Source organism: Gekko japonicus, unplaced genomic scaffold (assembly GCF_001447785.1).
Source record: "Gekko japonicus isolate JY-2015 unplaced genomic scaffold, Gekko_japonicus_V1.1 scaffold319, whole genome shotgun sequence".
NCBI lineage: Eukaryota > Metazoa > Chordata > Lepidosauria > Squamata > Gekkonidae > Gekko > Gekko japonicus.
The window spans coordinates 971046-987276 of record NW_015160218.1 but is presented as its reverse complement, the minus strand read 5'-3'; the positions used below and the strand labels follow the sequence as shown (position 1 = coordinate 987276).

The 16231-nt window shown below is 45.6% G+C and overlaps 1 protein-coding gene across 1 annotated transcript in view; it reads right to left on the bottom strand.

The window, feature by feature from the left end:
- Nucleotides 1-16231, bottom strand: part of SEMA5B (semaphorin 5B) — a 241701-nt gene that overhangs the window by 55903 nt on the left and 169567 nt on the right. The window contains exon 11 of the mRNA XM_015410841.1: nt 4164-4345. Within this exon, the coding sequence (XP_015266327.1) occupies nt 4164-4345 (182 nt within the window). The remainder of the gene's footprint in view (nt 1-4163; nt 4346-16231) is intronic.

Below are 16231 nucleotides of genomic sequence, written 5' to 3'. Positions count from 1 at the left end.
GTAGCTTTTTGCAGCTGTGACTGTTCCCGCCAGACCTGACCTCCATCACACACGGTACCATTATGAATGGACTACTGTAACATGCATTACATGAGACTTCCTTTGAAAAGGCTCTCGAAAATTCAACTGATTCCAGATGTGGCTGGAAGGGTGCTGACTGAGACATATTGTTGGGACCACACCTTCCCCACGTCACAACAACTTCACTGCCTCCCAGTCTGTTTCTCGATCCAATTCAAGGTAGCGAATTTGACCTTTAAAGGTAAAATGGCCTTAGACCCAAGCAGCTGAGGGATCATGTCCCACCCCAGACAGCTGCTCGGGTCTAAGGCCATTTTACCTTTAAAGGTCAAATTCGCTACCTTCTGGCCTTCTTTGTGCCCAGTTCGCAGGAGGTAAGATCAGTGACTCTGTGGAAGAGGAACTTTACAGTTGTTCCTGTTGTCAATCGCCCTCCAGAGACTGGTTAAAACAATTCTTTTACAAGACGGTCTTTGAAAGGGGGGTTACGCGAAACATCTCCCCCAAATTCCTTGTTCTTGAGAATTTAAAGTTTTGGTTCTTATCAATGCTGCTCTTTTATAATAGTTCTCATTTTGCCTGGGGCTGATTTTAATAGTGCCAGTCTTAAAGACAGATTTGGATGGGCTACGAGGGAATTTTCAACTGTAGCTGTTCACTATTGCTCGTTTTACTTATTTTATCCTGTATAAGTTAAATTAATTATTTTCATTTATTTGCTATGATCTGCTCTTTTTTAGAAGCTGTCTTGAGTGTTTTTAAATAGAAGGGTTGGATATAAATCCTATACATAAACGGCTTTAAATTCTACATAAATATTATTAATAACTTACTACGTTTAAATAAATTAAAATCTTTGTCTTTTAAATGTTGAATCAGTAAGCTACTTTGAAAGAATGAAGAGGGGTAAACAGTTCTGAATAATGGATGTTAAAATATACATAATTAATAATCCCAATTGCCTTGTAATTAGCTTTTATGTTATGAGCTAGTCTTCTTCTTCCAAAGGCTAGTATTCCACTCAGAAAGATGGAAAACAGTCTCTTCCCCAAACAGAAGGTCAAAGAATGGCTGGGCTACATGTTACATTAGAGAGGCAGTTTGGTGTAGTGGGTTAAGTGCACGGACTCTAATCTGGGAGAACCGGGTTTGATTCCCCACTCCTCCACTTGCACCTGCTGATGTGACCTTGGGTTAGTCACAAGCTCTGGCACAGGTGTTCCTGAAAGGGCAGTTTGTGTCAGAGTTCTCTCAGCCCCACCCACCTCACAGGGGGTTTGTTGTGGGGAGGGGAAGGGAAAGGAATGTATAAGCTGCTCTGAGACTCCAAGTGAAGGGCGGGGTATAAATCCAATCTCTTCTTCTTCATTAGTGACAGTCACATAGTGATGGTTGAAATGGCTTCTGTACAATAACAGCTCAATGCAGCAGTTCAAAGGTATAGGGTATTCTTTATGTGCATGCGGGGGGGGGAGCTTCCGTGTCATCACCAGCTGGAATGTTATGGCAAACAAGTAGAGCAGTCACCTCAAAAGACTAAGGCCGATTTCACACAAGAGCTGCACAGCGGTCGCGCCTCACTTTGCCTCGCTTCTATTGGTCAATTTCCCACTTGAAGTCGCGTGGCCGCAATTTAACCCGCGGCTTCGCCCGATTTTCCCCGCGGTTTCATGATCCTCCACATGGAAAATTCATGATCCACGGGGAAAATTGGGCGAAGCCGGGGGTCAAAATGCAGCCACACGGCTTCGAGTGGGAAATTGACCAATAGAAGTGGAGCAAAAAGAGGTGTGACTGCGGCGCAGCTCTTGTGTGAAATGGGTCCCAAACAAACAGGAGCAAAATTTCTTATGGTCCACCAGTAAAACAGCTCCTCCACAGAGGTGAGTAGAGCCGCCAAAAGAGGAAGATCAAGTAAAAGAAGAAGAAGAGGAGGAGGAGGAAGAGGAGGAGATTGGATTTATACCCCGCCCTTCACTACCCAAAGGTGTCTCAGAGTGGCTTACAAGCTCCTTTCCCTTCCCCTCCCCACAACAGACACCCGGTGAGGTAAAAGACAAAGAAGAAGAAGAGATTGGATTTATACCCCGTCCTTCACTACCCAAAGGTGTCTCAGAGTGGCTTACAAACTCCTTTCCCTTCCCCTCCCCACAACAGACACCCTGCGAGGTAGGTGGGGCTGAGAGAGCTCTTGACAGAAACTGCTCTTTTTCAAGAACAGCTCTTATCAGAACTATGGCTTGCCCAAGGTCATCCAGCCAGGTGCAAGTGGAGGAGTGGGGAATCAAACCCGGTTCTCCCATATTAGAGTCCGCGCACTTAACTACTACACCAAACTGACTCTCAAAACTGCTGAGGTGGCACAAAGGATGCTTTTTTCCACTGCTGTTCTCTACTCAGTCTCTGTGGCTGTGAGGACATTTGATAGAGGCCAAGACAATAGTAGAAAAGCTTGCACGAACAGTGTTCATGACACCGATTAAGGGAACACATAAATATGAAAACAGGCTTTCGGTGACTCGGACAAACAAAAAGCCATTCTGAGCTCAATCACCATCATATTACCAGCGTTTTAACCAGAAACACCTGATTCTGTTTCCTTTTTCATAAACACATCATGACATTCAGAAGTTTAATTTCTAATTTTTAAGCCACACATATATATGTAATGACCACGCCTTATCCTACATACGGGGAGTACCAGATTTTTCAAAAACGCTGCAATCCAAGTCTCGGTTTTAGAAGTCATCCAATGTTTGTTGTATAAGTTGATGTATTTTCAGTGTATCTGCTTCTCTGCACTCATTTCAACATTTTCCAAACCTTTAGGAGAAGCTAAGACTCTCAAGATTCCAGTAAAATGGGACTTCATATATCTGTGAGACTTTCAGATGTGCAGGAGGGTAACACAAGGATCAGCGTTTTGCAGTTATATTTCTATCATTTAATTGTATGGCATGCAATGTGAAGTAATGTATTATTTAAATGGAGTTTAATACAATATTTTCAGTCAGGCATGTTGAAATATTGCTTTAACTGAAATCGGGAAGATATAAGAAGCAGGTCGGGAGAAGGAGGCAGAGAAATCCACCTTTTTAATAATCTCTGAATACCAATCTCCTGATTTTTTTAAAAATAAGGTAGTTAAAGCGTGAGTTAACTAATCTGTATTTAATGATTTTGAGAATGCCATGTAGGTTGCTTCCAGATAGAGCAGAAGCAGCAATAGCTCAGCAGCAGATTTGGAAAGGCTCAGTGGCAGAGCGCATGCTTTGCATGCAGAAAGGCCCGTTCCCAGCATTTGCACTTAAAGAACAGAAAACAGAACTGAGAAATCCCTGAAAGAAAGGAGACAGTACTAAGCGTACTAACAGCATGGTGGTCGACAAGGCAGTTTCATATGCTTCTGTGTATCAGTCTGTAAGTGTCAGAGATATTAACCTGTAAACCACAGAGAGAGATAGAGAGAGAGAGAGGCTGAATCTGCATTTGTCTTTCCCACCAGTGTCTCAGCCTTCTGACTCCGTCTTTAAAAAAGCTGTCTACATTTGGTGCCGTTTTCACACCTCAAGAGTGCTAGCATACTTTTGCAGGTCCACATATGTTTATCGTCCTTTCCGGGGGGCTGTCATTGCACCTCTGCACTGCTTTAAAAGAATCTTCTCCAAACAACATTCAAACAAGCACAGAGAAAGACGGTGTCACAGCAGCATGAAAATGATTTAAAAATGCAAATGCAGATGAGAGAGAGAGACTGCACCTATCCCCACTCAGATCTAGCTCTCCAACCAACTGAAAGAAAGTATAGACAGTTGATCGGAACACCAGTTCCCAGGGAGATATTTATTCCAGATGGATCACTCTGGATTAAACCTATGGACTTGGAAAGGGATTCATTTGCCTGCAGTTGCATAAAGTCAGGTCATCTGATAAATCCTTAGCTATGTTTGAGAACTCTTCCCAATGATCACATGTTAAAGAAGTTTAGTTCCCCACCCCATCACACCCATTTAAAAAAATATTTTTGTGTGTGCTATGTGCCATGGGTAATATTTGGCCAAGAGGTCACCCAATGAGAGTAGACAGCGGAAGGGAAAGGGACAGCCTCAGGTGTATACGTGGCACTAAGGTGCTAAAAGTACCTTGAGCAATTTGCAATCTCTATTCTGCCTTGCTCGCAGTCACGTCCACCACAGCGAGGCCGAGGGTTGTCACATGACCGTGATCTGCACATGCAGGAGCCTGTGCTATCTCCATCGGAGTGCTCGCACGGTTGCCATGGGGACCAGGCCCCCAAACGCCCATCCATCATCAGATTTTTCACCTAATTTAAAATGAAGGAAAAGTCATTAAGGTGACAGTAGTCATGAGGGTCACACAAGACAGTAAAGGCAGAAAATGTCACCATGGAGACACAAGACAGTATTCCTGAGCTACCGTGAAGGGAAAAGATGCAAGCAAGTGAAAGGAAGCGGGTCTGAGAACCCCTTGCTTTCCCCCCAGACGATATCATGTCATTATTTGCCTCAGGATTCCATGACACATAGTTAAGTCATACAGACAAGGAGGTGTAGCGGGAAGAACATTCACCAAGAACAACTGCTGCTTTTCGCTACTCAGCCATTGCAACTTAAATACACTGTAGGTGGGGCTGGAATGTCTACTCAATGTGAACAGCAGATTGAATAGACTGTACAGAGTCTGTTTGCCAGTTTGGTGTAGTGGTGAAGTGCGTGGACTCTAATCTGGGAGAACCGGGTTTGGTTCCCCACTCCTCCACTTGTACCTGGCTGGATGACCTTGGGCAAGCCGTAGCTCTGATAAGAGCTGTTCTTGAAAAAAGAGCAGTTCCTATCAAGAGCTCTCTCAGCCCCACCCACCTCACTGGGTGTCTGTTGTGGGGAGGGGAAGGGAAAGGAGTTTGTAAGCCGCTCTGAGACTCCTTTGGGTAGTGAAGGGCAGGGTATAAATCCAATCTCTTCTTCTTCTTCTTCTTTTACCTCACAGGGTGTCTGTTGTGGGGAGGGGGAGAGGAGCTTGTAAGCCGCTCTGAGACTCCAAGTGAAGGGCGGGGTATAAATCAAATCTCTTCTTCTTCTTCTTCTTATATATATTATGCATTATGAAATGAGATCAGAGCGGCCATGAATAATGCAGATTATCCACTAGCTTGTCAGCCTTGGAGGTGGGAGACCAGGTATGAAACTTGGTGGGGTGACATCGGGAGTCACTTTCCTCAGCCTACCCTACGTCATGGGGTTGCCGTGAGGATAAGAGTTGGTTTTTGAGACAACTGAATTTGGTAATAATTAACCATTCAGCAAATGCTTCAGTCCACCCAAACTTTCAAACGCGCCCACCATTAGGCATTTCTCAAAAGCAAACACTCAAGATAACTATCAAATTCAGGAAACAGGTAAAACCCTTCTCTTCACATTAGTGGTTTGGATTTGGAATTTGACTGAAGCCTCCTGAGCACCTCAGTTCTAGCCCTGCTGGATCAGATTGACTAGTGCTCTGAAGCAGCAGAAGGAGAGAAGCATTTGCTTGTTGTCGACTACACCAGGCACCCCAGCTTCTACTTGGAAGGGATGGCGCTTCCTCCGCTTCATGAGACAATCAAACCTTAACCTGAGGCAAATCTGAAAACACAACGGCTTAGTAATGTAATTAGGATCACAAATCATAAGTTCCTAACTTCCACTTCCCTGTCTCTCTGGCTCCGTTAAGCACTCCCCTGCCACTTCCTATGAACCACCCTCTCCCCATCTCAAGACCATGAGAAATGACATGGAGATAATTTAGGTCTGTCATTATGCTCATCACACTGTAGTTAGAGGGCTTTAAACATCTGGTACAAAGCTCTGTTTGCAGTACACTGTGACTCAGCCACACACAAACGCCTGGAAGCAGCGTGCTAATAGACCCACACTTGGCTTTGGATGAAGCTCAGCTGGACTACTTGGTTTAGGAAGGAACGTGACGTTCTGAAGGAAACGAAGACAAACTGGGGAAGATTAATTGCTGAAAGATGGCAGGAGGTTTCAGAAGCAATGTTGATGAAACTAGGCATTGGGCCGGATATCGCGGGGGGGGCGGAGGCCTGGCTAATTGCCCTGGCGCAGTTTGATCCACGATTACGCGATCAGACGCGCCGGCGGCACACCATGGGTCCTTCCCTCGGTGGGTAAACGAGGGACCGGAGGGGAATGCCGTGTGCCGGCGCCATCACACCACAGGCGTCTGGATGCAGCCCGTGGCAAACGTTTACTAGTATCTTGGAGGTACTAGTTTTTTAACGCGCATTGTCGGCGGTAAGCCACGGGTGTGCTCCACTTCCCAGATGTTGGGGTGTGATCGCGCCCGGATAATCAGCCCACCATCCGTGCCTCTCCCGCGGCAACTTTGCCGTGTGACCGGGGCCATGATTGAGCTTCCAAAAGGGAAAGGTCTGCAGGAGATAAGAAAAGTTACGTGAACATGGCATGCAATAGAGAAGACCCAGACCAATTATCTCCCAAACACGTGAGTTTTCTATATGAAGGGTTTTTTGTACAGTTGCTTCTAAATGTCACACCCCCTGAATTCTCATCCAGCCAGATTTCCCCCCACTCCCTCCCTGGATTTAATGGTTCCCGTTTATCACATCCTGTTTGTGCAGTGACTTTTTTAAATTTTATTTTTTATTTTATTCAAAGATAAGTCAAATATACAGAAGAAACCAGGAAGCATAAACATTAATGCATTCAACACTATTACAACGAAGTGTAAACATATAGACCTAAAACATTTTGATAACTCTATATAGCTCAATGAACTACACCTGACTTAAGCCTTATACCCTTTGCTATGGTCCCTAGTATCCTACTATTAAGATGTGAGTATTGTGTAATATCATTAAGATATAAGTACAAGCTTTTGGAAAAAGTGCTCCAAGAGTGCCCAGACCCTAAAATAAAGGCAAACTAAAGTAAGAAAAAGCAACTCATAAATGAAGCCAACGTGGTTTGCATTAATAACCTACTTCACAGAAAATGACATTCTACCAGCACATGTGCAGTGACTCCCTGCAGACTGGATCCTGCAAAGAAGCAGACTGTTCCCTGCTTTCGCCCTCTCATAGGGACCCAGAACAAGGCAGCGGTGGTGATTGGGGGGACCCTCGCGGACAAAAAGGTGCAAATCATGGGAAGCTGCAGTGAAGAGACTGGGGGGGGGGGGAATCACCTTCCTTCTTAAGCCAGCTGAATTGCTGCTATTGGGAGAAAGCAGAGGGGCCATTTCAGCCAATGCCTCCTCCTCCATGATTCACCCCTCCATCGTTTGGCTTTTGTTCACAATGGCCCTCTGACCCGTGGCTATGCCTCTGCACGGGTCACAGGGGGGCTACGGTAGGCAGGGGAAGGCTGGGGAAGACCCACCTCCATCAGCGCAAGGAGTATCCAACCCCAAGTGTTTGCTTTATGCCATTCTTCCAGCGTGCATTTTCATAATTTGTAGCAGTGCTGCACTCGCCGTGCACGTGTATGGTTTCACTGAGTTTGGTGTAGTGGTGAAGTGCGCGGACTCTAATCTGGGAGAACCGGGTTTGATTCCCCACTCCTCCACTTGCACCTGGCTGGATGACCTTGGGCAAGCCGTAGCTCTGATAAGAGCTGTCCTTGAAAAAGAGCCGTTTCTGTCAGAGCTCTCTCAGCCCCACCTACCTCACAGGGTGTCTGTTGTGGGGAGGGGAAGGGAAAAGGAGTTTGTAAGCTGCTCTGAGACTCCTTTGGGTAGTGAAGGGTGGGGTATAAATCCAATCTCTTCTTCTTCCTTCTTCTACTGTGTGTGTTTTTAAAAGCTCACCCGTGTGTACCGGAAATGCTTTTGTTGAAAACTCAGTGCTTTCCTGTGAAAGTAGGGAGGAGGAAGCCATGTTCATTTCATCACTGGCATTTTATTTTCTTTAATTAAGGTGGTACTTTGCACGCCACCAATGCACACAGAAGCACTTCTAAAAAGAGATTTTGTCTTGTCTGGCTGTCCAGGGGAGGAAGCTAATTAGCTGCTGCCTGGCTGCTTTATGACAATCACTGGCTCCCTTGAGGTGCACAGGATGCATTCACTGAGTCACCCAAATTAAGCGAAAGAGATCCAGACACATAAGCAGGCTTCCACATGCATATTATTTGCATGGTCAAGAACCTCATGGGTAACCCTTAAGCACAAACACTGAAGCAATGCCCCTTACCCCCTCCACACACACACATGAACTTAGAGTCATCTATATGTGTTTCCATATGCTAGAAAACCATACTACAAAGCAGGGCTATTTTTGGGCAGGAACGCACAGGAACGGAGTTCCGGCTGGCTTCAGAATTGGCCACGCCCACCACAGCCAAAACCTCTGCGTGCCTGGCTACAGAGGGAAGGCCTGGAGTGGAGGCCCACCCCCCCCCCCCCCGGCCACTCTGAGGTGGGTGGGCCGGGGGGGCTGGAAGGATTGGGGAGGCATTTAAATGCCTCCCCGTGCCTTCCCTGGCCTGTCCAAGGGCCAGCTTGCCCAGGCTCCCCACAGCCGCGGGGCACCCAGGCAAGCCCTGGGAAGGCATGGGGTGTGGCCTAATATGGTAATGAGTTCCTGCTGTTGGGTGTGGCCTATTATGCTAATGAGTCCCTGCTGAGCTTTTTCTACAAAAAAAGCCCTGCTACAAAGCAAACCATGGGCACTGAAGAATACTATTTACTGCGTATCCTAATCCTGCTATTGGGTTGGGGAGATAAAATTAAGTAACCTGGATACATGACCTCTCGGCAGTAGTAGCAAGTGACACGGGAGGCTGGAAGATATGAGATGCAAATGAACTGTGGACCAGGAGGGAAGTGACTACGAACCAAGAAACAGAAAAAGGAGTGGTAGAGCATCTTAGCCATACGTCTTGATGCACGGAAACTCTTCCAATGCTATATTTTATTTCAGCAGACACCACCCACACAATTTCCAGCACTCCATCTTCAGAAATCTGGATTAAGTTCCAAACTTTCTGATGCAGTTCACATGCATACCCGGAGCCTTCAGTTCTTTTCATGTGTATGTAATATTCTAGGCTTGAGGCTGACAGATACCAAAATTCAAATCATTGAACAGAGATTTTATTTGTTCAAATACAACCATGTGCTTTAGTACAAGTTTAATAAGCACTACAGCCCAGTCATTCCTGGAATGTTCAGGGTCTTTCCAGTCATCTCACCATTTCCCCTTCACCAACAAGGGATTCACTCAGGCTGAGAGAGAAGCTCTGCGGCAGTGGCACATCCTTTTCAGCTCTCCATTGAAGTGAACAGGCAAGCCGGCTCAGGCCAAAAAGCTGACCCCAGGCCAGTAAACATAGAGGCAGGGGTCATTTCCTGCAGGAGCGCTCAGGAGTGGAGCTCTGGCAGTAAAGAGCCCAGGGGGCGGGCACATGCAACAAGCCCCACCCCCTGCTCCCCTCAGTCAGAGCAAGAAGCAGACAGGTAAGCTGCAGAGCCCCCACCCCCACCCGTCCCCGGTCTATAACAGTCCAGTGGCACCTTTAAGACCAAGATTTATTCAGGTACAAGCTCTCCCTCCTCTGCAAGGACAGTTCTGAACAGACACACCCCATAGCTAGCAATCCAAAACAGTCCAGTGGAGCCTGAGCGGTGGGTGTTGTCATCTGACACACTTCCGGTGATGTCAGGGGATGTGCCATATGCAAATAAGTTGTGCTAATGGGTTATGCTAATGCACTCCTGCACCTCTTTTTCTATGAAATGACCCCTACACAGAGGGATCTGGCTTAGGGAAAGTGAATCTTAGACAAATTAATCTCCCCCTTCCCCAGCTACTCTGAAAGATTTTTAATTGTTCTGAACTTTAGGATAGGCAAGGTAACACAACCCAGTGCTGAGTCCAGATTTACTGATTTTCCATCAAAGCAGCTGACTTTCCCCCCTAGCTTTCCCCAAACTTGTTGCTGGTTTTGAGGAGTGGACATTGCTCTGGCTGGCTGCTTTTGGAGACAGAATGCTGGACCACATGGACCCAGCAGGGCTGTTCTTCTGAACTCGCTCGGAAATCAAGGATGTCATTTGGCTTGCCTTAATTAACAAACCAACTCCGAAAAACAGAGAATCTTAGAAACAAATATTGGCTCGCGATTGGCATCGGAAAAGCGACTAAATTTTAATTAAATAAACATGGAAGGCTCTGAAACAAATCAATCATTAAGTGTGGGAAGCATTTTTTTCTTTAATAACATATGGATTATAATTCCCCCCCCTTGCCCCCAGTTTGTGGCAGCGGAAATTGTTTAGACTTCTGATTTAGCAAATATACAATGATCTCTTCAGGGAACGGCTCTCCATATTTGCTCCTTACTCACTGAGGGCCAAACGAAACACGATGGCGAAGTCGAGACTGCCACAAGTACACCATTACCATTTTAAAGTGAATTTAAAAATGCCACAGGCCCCTCACATCAATTTAATATCACTTTCAAAAGGTCAACAGCATCCTCGTGGCAGCCATGAGATTACTGTCATGTTTTGTTTGGCCCTAATACAGGGTGATCCAGGGGGGAAAAGCCTATCTTAATGAAACTAGTCTCTGAACCTTTCAGCTGTACTACAGAATCAGTGCCAATTTCAGGTTTTGGGGGGCCCCTGGACCGAGAGTACCCAGGAGCCCCCTTCTGCCCAACACCAGGCCCCCCCTTGCCTCCTTCTATATACACACATCTGTGTGTCCCTCACCTGACCGCGCATCCTTCCCCTGATCACAAGCCCTCCCATTCCCTGTGCTCATATCTGCCTGCGCCATATCCGTGAACCTTCACCAACAGCAATGGCTGATGCACGCAACTGGTTAGGTCTGTCTGCCACATAAAAGAAGAAGAAGAAGAGATTGGATTTATACCCCGCCCTTCACTACCGAAAGGTGTCTCAGAGCGGCTTACAAACTCCTTTCCCTTCCCCTCCCCACAACAGACACCCTGTGAGGTGGGTGGGGCTGAGAGAGTTCTTGACAGAAACTGCTCTTTTTCAAGAACAGCTCCTTATCAGAGCTACAGGTTGCCCAAGGCCATCCAGCCAGGTGCAAGTGGAGGAGTGGGGAATCAAACCCGGTTCTCCCAGATTAAAGTCTGCGCACTTAACCACTACACCAAACTGGCTCTCACCACCATGGAGACTTGCAGCAGGATGGTAGCTGCAATTTTTACATTGGGACTCAATTTGGAAGTGCTGCAGGGCCCAGTTGTGACCAGGAATGTGGTGTGGGGGTGAAGGCAGGAACCCCTTCCCCAACATGCTGGTCCTGGCCAGAATCGGGTTCCTGTGGTGCTTCTAAACTGAGTTCCGACAAAGAACTCAGTCTAGTCCCCATGACAACAGCATGATAGACACAATATGTACTTTGGCCCTAAGTACACTGAAGTTTAATTGTCCCCATCCCAGACAGTAGCCTTGTCAGTCCTGGGGCCACAATGCCCCCGTCCTGTAGTGTTAAGTCGCTTTCTTAACAAAGCAGTCGGAGAGTGATTCAGCAAGAACACAGCTTTATTCTTCAACTCGAACACAACTCCAACACGGATCAACATCTGATAGCCAGAACAGCCTTTACATTGCAGCTGTCCTGCTTTTAAACATTCCCGGCTAATGTAGCCACACCCACTGTACAAATACCAACCAATAAGGTTGTTCACATAAGGACCAATCACGGATGTTCCCGCTCAGGGAGCTTGCTAGAAGGTGATTGGTTATGTGCTTCCTGGGCTAGTAACACGATTGGATGGATTTGGATTCTAGCCCAGGACAAAGCTTTACATTACACTTCAATTAGATGTTTCACAACATATCATGCATTCAAGACAGCTTTGAATACACTACATGTAGTCAACCACTACTCCTGCTAGCCTTTGGTAAATTTCTGCATTCCAAAACTGGCCTATGATAATTTCCTTCATCTAATGCTTAGCAGCAGAAGGTCACTACAAGAAGAAATTATGAAGCGCCATTAAATGACACTTTCCCCCCTCACACATTGCCGTCTTATTTCTCTTCACAGAGCAGTAAGCTAAAGTGATGAAAAATTACTGTATTCCTCTTTTCAGAAGAAAAATCCTCATTTCTCACATTAGTGATGGAACAAGGACCATGCATACATTATTTTAAAAGGGTTTAATTTCACAGGGCCAAAGGACCATCACGGATCTCTTTCCAGGGAGAATTCAGAGTGGGCAGAGTATCAGAACATGGCCATTGATTCCTAAATGTGTATAAAAGAACTGTTATTTCCTTCAGAAAAGAGAGGGGGGGGGGGACCCTAATGTACTATAACTGTGTTTGTATGAAAGCAATTCCAGAGTCACTTCACACACCCATTGCAGCTTGTGGCAGTCACAGGAGAGAAACAGAACAGTCATTTTTAACTTTAAACAGTGAGGCAGTCATACACAGATGCAGTCACTACCTGGCCTTAATTAGATGCTTTATTTCACAACAAATGTGAATACAGAAATGGGGGACCAGGGACAGGCTGAAGGAAGATGATGCAATTCCCATATCAGTGTTTTTTTCCCCAATATACGCTGAAAGTCTTCAGGGTAAAAAATGTCAACAGAGAAAAAAATAAGTTAAATAGCGTTACACTGGAGCATCATTGTATGCTAGAAACTGGCAATATCTGTTCCTTTGAAAACTTTCATTCTTCACGGTTTGGACATATCATTTTGCCAATATTTATCCTTAGGTAGCTGCCACTTGGAGCTGCTGTGGCTCAAGTGGTTAAGATGCTGAACTGCAGGCTGTGGAAGGTCGGTAGTTCAGCAGTTCAAGACCCGGGTGCCGCATGACGGAGTCTCTAGTTCCAGCTCCTGCCAACCTAGCAGTTCGAAAGCAAGAAATTGCAAGTAGATAAATAGGTACCGCTCCGGTGGGAAGGTAACAGCATTCCGGGCGCCTTGGTGTTTAGTCATGCCGGCCACATGACCACGGAAACGTCTTCGGACAGCGCCGGCTCTTCGGCTTGGAAACGGAGATGAGCACCGCAACCCTAGAGTCGGATTCGACTGGCTTTCGAGCAAGGGACCTTTAGCTGCCATTTATGCCCACGCTGAGAGCATCAAGGCATGGGCTTTGCCACAGTGAACCTTTCTTGGTCAAGAAAACAAACCCAAAAGTTCAGGAATATATGCTGCCTAGTTGGAGAACAAGGCTGATTCCATACAGAAAGGATTTGCTGTGTGATTCTCATCGCTGCTGCAAATGCAGAGGCATTTATAGTGGCAATGAAGCACTCACTAAGCAGTCTTCCACAAACTTTCCTTGCCTCAGTCCCTCATGGCCGTCATTTCCTTGCTACCATCACAGGAAGGCCTTTTTTAAAAATTAGAATTGAGAGACTGCTATAGCTCAGCAACATTATAATGATCTATTGCAACACTGTACTAATTCCTGGCTTCCATTTTAAAAAGTAAACCTCTTGCCTCTTTTTTCTTGTAAGGTCACTAGGGTAATTGTGCAGCCTGCATGCCTTTCCTTATAACTTCACAAAGAAAAGGACGTCAGAGAGTTCTCATTTTTGAAAAATGAAAGCTTGGAATTAGAACGTTTGTAAAATAGATAATTACAAGAGAGGAGACCCGCGAAACTCGTGGGGGGGGGGAGCTCTGCAATCAGCAGACGGAGGAGGAAGCAGGAACAAGTGAGCTTTCCCCCCATCCTGCCGGTTTCGCCGTCTCCTTCCCCCCCGCCCCCCCGCTACAAAAGGAGGCCCGCGCGGCTTGGAGCCAGCGGGCCTCGGCGTTCCCCCCCATCCCCCCCGCTGCCGCCTGGAAAGCGGGGCCCGAACGGCTTGGAGCCGGTGGGCCTCGGCGCCCCCCACCCCTGCCGCCGCTTGTAGCCAGCGGGCCTTGTCGCTTCCCCCGATATTCGCGGGGGGGGAGAGAAGAGCTCCGTCTCCTCCATCCCCCCTGCTTCTCCCTGAGGTGGAGGCGCTGGGAGCAGCGTCGAGGCCGCTCTCCCCCCCCGGCTCCGTGGTCCGTGGCGGAGGCGAAGCCGGACCTCCCCTTGGCCCCCCGGCCGGCTCCGAGGTCGGCTACAGAGCGTTCGTGCGCATGCGCACGAACGCTCTTTCACTTTTGGGGGGATTTAAACATCCCCCCGATATTTTTTTTTAGTTTTTCGATTTTTGTGCACCCCTGGGGACTGCCCCAAGAGTGCACAAACCTCCCCCTGCCCCCCAAGTGCCCCCGAAGTGCGGATATAGCGATCCGCACAGACGCGGCCACTTGGCTATTAGATATATAGATAATGTTATTGCTCTATAGTGTCAATTACTTGTTTTTTTAACATTTTCTGTTGGTTTTAGGTCGTTTTTATTGTCCCACAAGTCTTTAAATCTTAGTGAATTTTTTTGAAATAAATTTGGATTTGTAAATGCTTCAAGTGGTGAAACCCATTTTGATATCTTGGTATAAAAAGTCTTTAAACCTCTTCCCATACCTTCAATAAGAAATTCCTAATAAAGTGTTGCTTAAAATATTTATGAGTTCCATACCAAATTAACACGTGCTAACCTAATAAAAGTTTGTGTCCCTCTAGGATCAGTAATCTTGTATTTTCTTATGTAATCCATTCTTTTAACCATATCAATGATGCTGCTCTGTAACACAAAAGCCAGTCTGATAGTGCAGATCCAGCTTTCTTTTGCATCTTGTAAGGCTTTAAGTTTTATTATTGGTTTCTTGTTTTACCATATAAATTGTGTCATCAATATATCAAGTTCTTTGAAATATATTTGATTTTGAAGGATTGGAATTGTTTGAAACAAGAAGATCAATCTTGGTAATATAATAATTTTTATTGTTGCTGTTCTTCCCATTAATGATATTTCAAGACTTTTCAATTTTTCTAAGTTCTTCTTAATTTCCATTATGAGTTCCATATAGTTATCTTTTACTAAGGAGCTACATCTGTTTGTTATATTTATTCCTAAATATTTCACCTTTTTTTGAACTTCCAAGCCTGAAAGTTCTTGTAACTGTTGGTATTGAGCTTTAGTCATATTTTTTACTAACATTTTTGTTTTATTGAAATTTTCAGTCCAGCAACCTGGCCATACTCCTACAACGTTTTTATTAATTGTGTGATAGAGTTCAGTGGATTATCTAAAATAAATACCAAATCATCTGCAAAAACTTGAAGCTTATATTCTTCTCATCTTATTTTAAAGCCTTTAATTTGTACATCTTCTCTGATCATATTATTCAATATGACCTGTCAGTTACTGATATTTTTAAATAAGATCCCCAAAATTGGGGTAGGGGGTTGCTAAAAGGTCCCCAAAATTGGGAGGAGGGGGTTGCTGACAGAGGTAAGGGGACTGAGGGAATGGAAAGGCAGCAGGGTTGGCAAGACTGCAAAATGCACCCATTATCATCCACATGGCATCCAATCTTTTTTTTTTTAAAGATCAAACCGGGTTTGGGAAAGGTTGTAGAAAAGTGGGGCAAAATACCAAACAGGATGAACAGAGGACAACATCATGGAGATACTCCCAAGAACAACACTGCTGTAAGGAAGCCTCATTGGAATGAAACATCTGTGTGGAATGGGGCCATAAACAAGGTGTTCAGAGCTTTTAGCAGCATGAACATGATAAATGAACAAACAAGCAGTAAATCCATCTAATTAATCTAACGGACCTTTTGGCTCCAAGCTACTTGTATTGCAAGAATGGGTTGCAACACCATATGGCACGTGCTGTAGACAGTAGCCCTTCAAATGACAGCCATGGATGCCATACGTATCTCTTTCTCTGACGCCATCCCTCCTCTCGCTTTCTTGTACAAATAGCAGCTATACAGCAAACTTGGCCAGTTTCATTATTCTGCCCAGCCACCACATGCTGATGATTAAAGGGAAAGCTACAAAAGGTACACGTCTGTGCTGTTCGTTTATGTCCTAATGCACTTTGAAGCAATCCATGAAGATTGCCAGCAGATGTGCGAATACTGCTACAGGTGCCTTTACCGTTGCAGCACAGTTACCACAGTTACGTAATGCACTGAGGAAGTGAGAGTAGCTATATTAAGATACCTGTAATTGGAATGAACATCCCAGCTTTTAGTGCTGAATATTCCAAGCTTTGCCTTCGAGTTATTACTGCAGCAGATTCTTTTCCCCTTTATGTCTAACGAGCGTG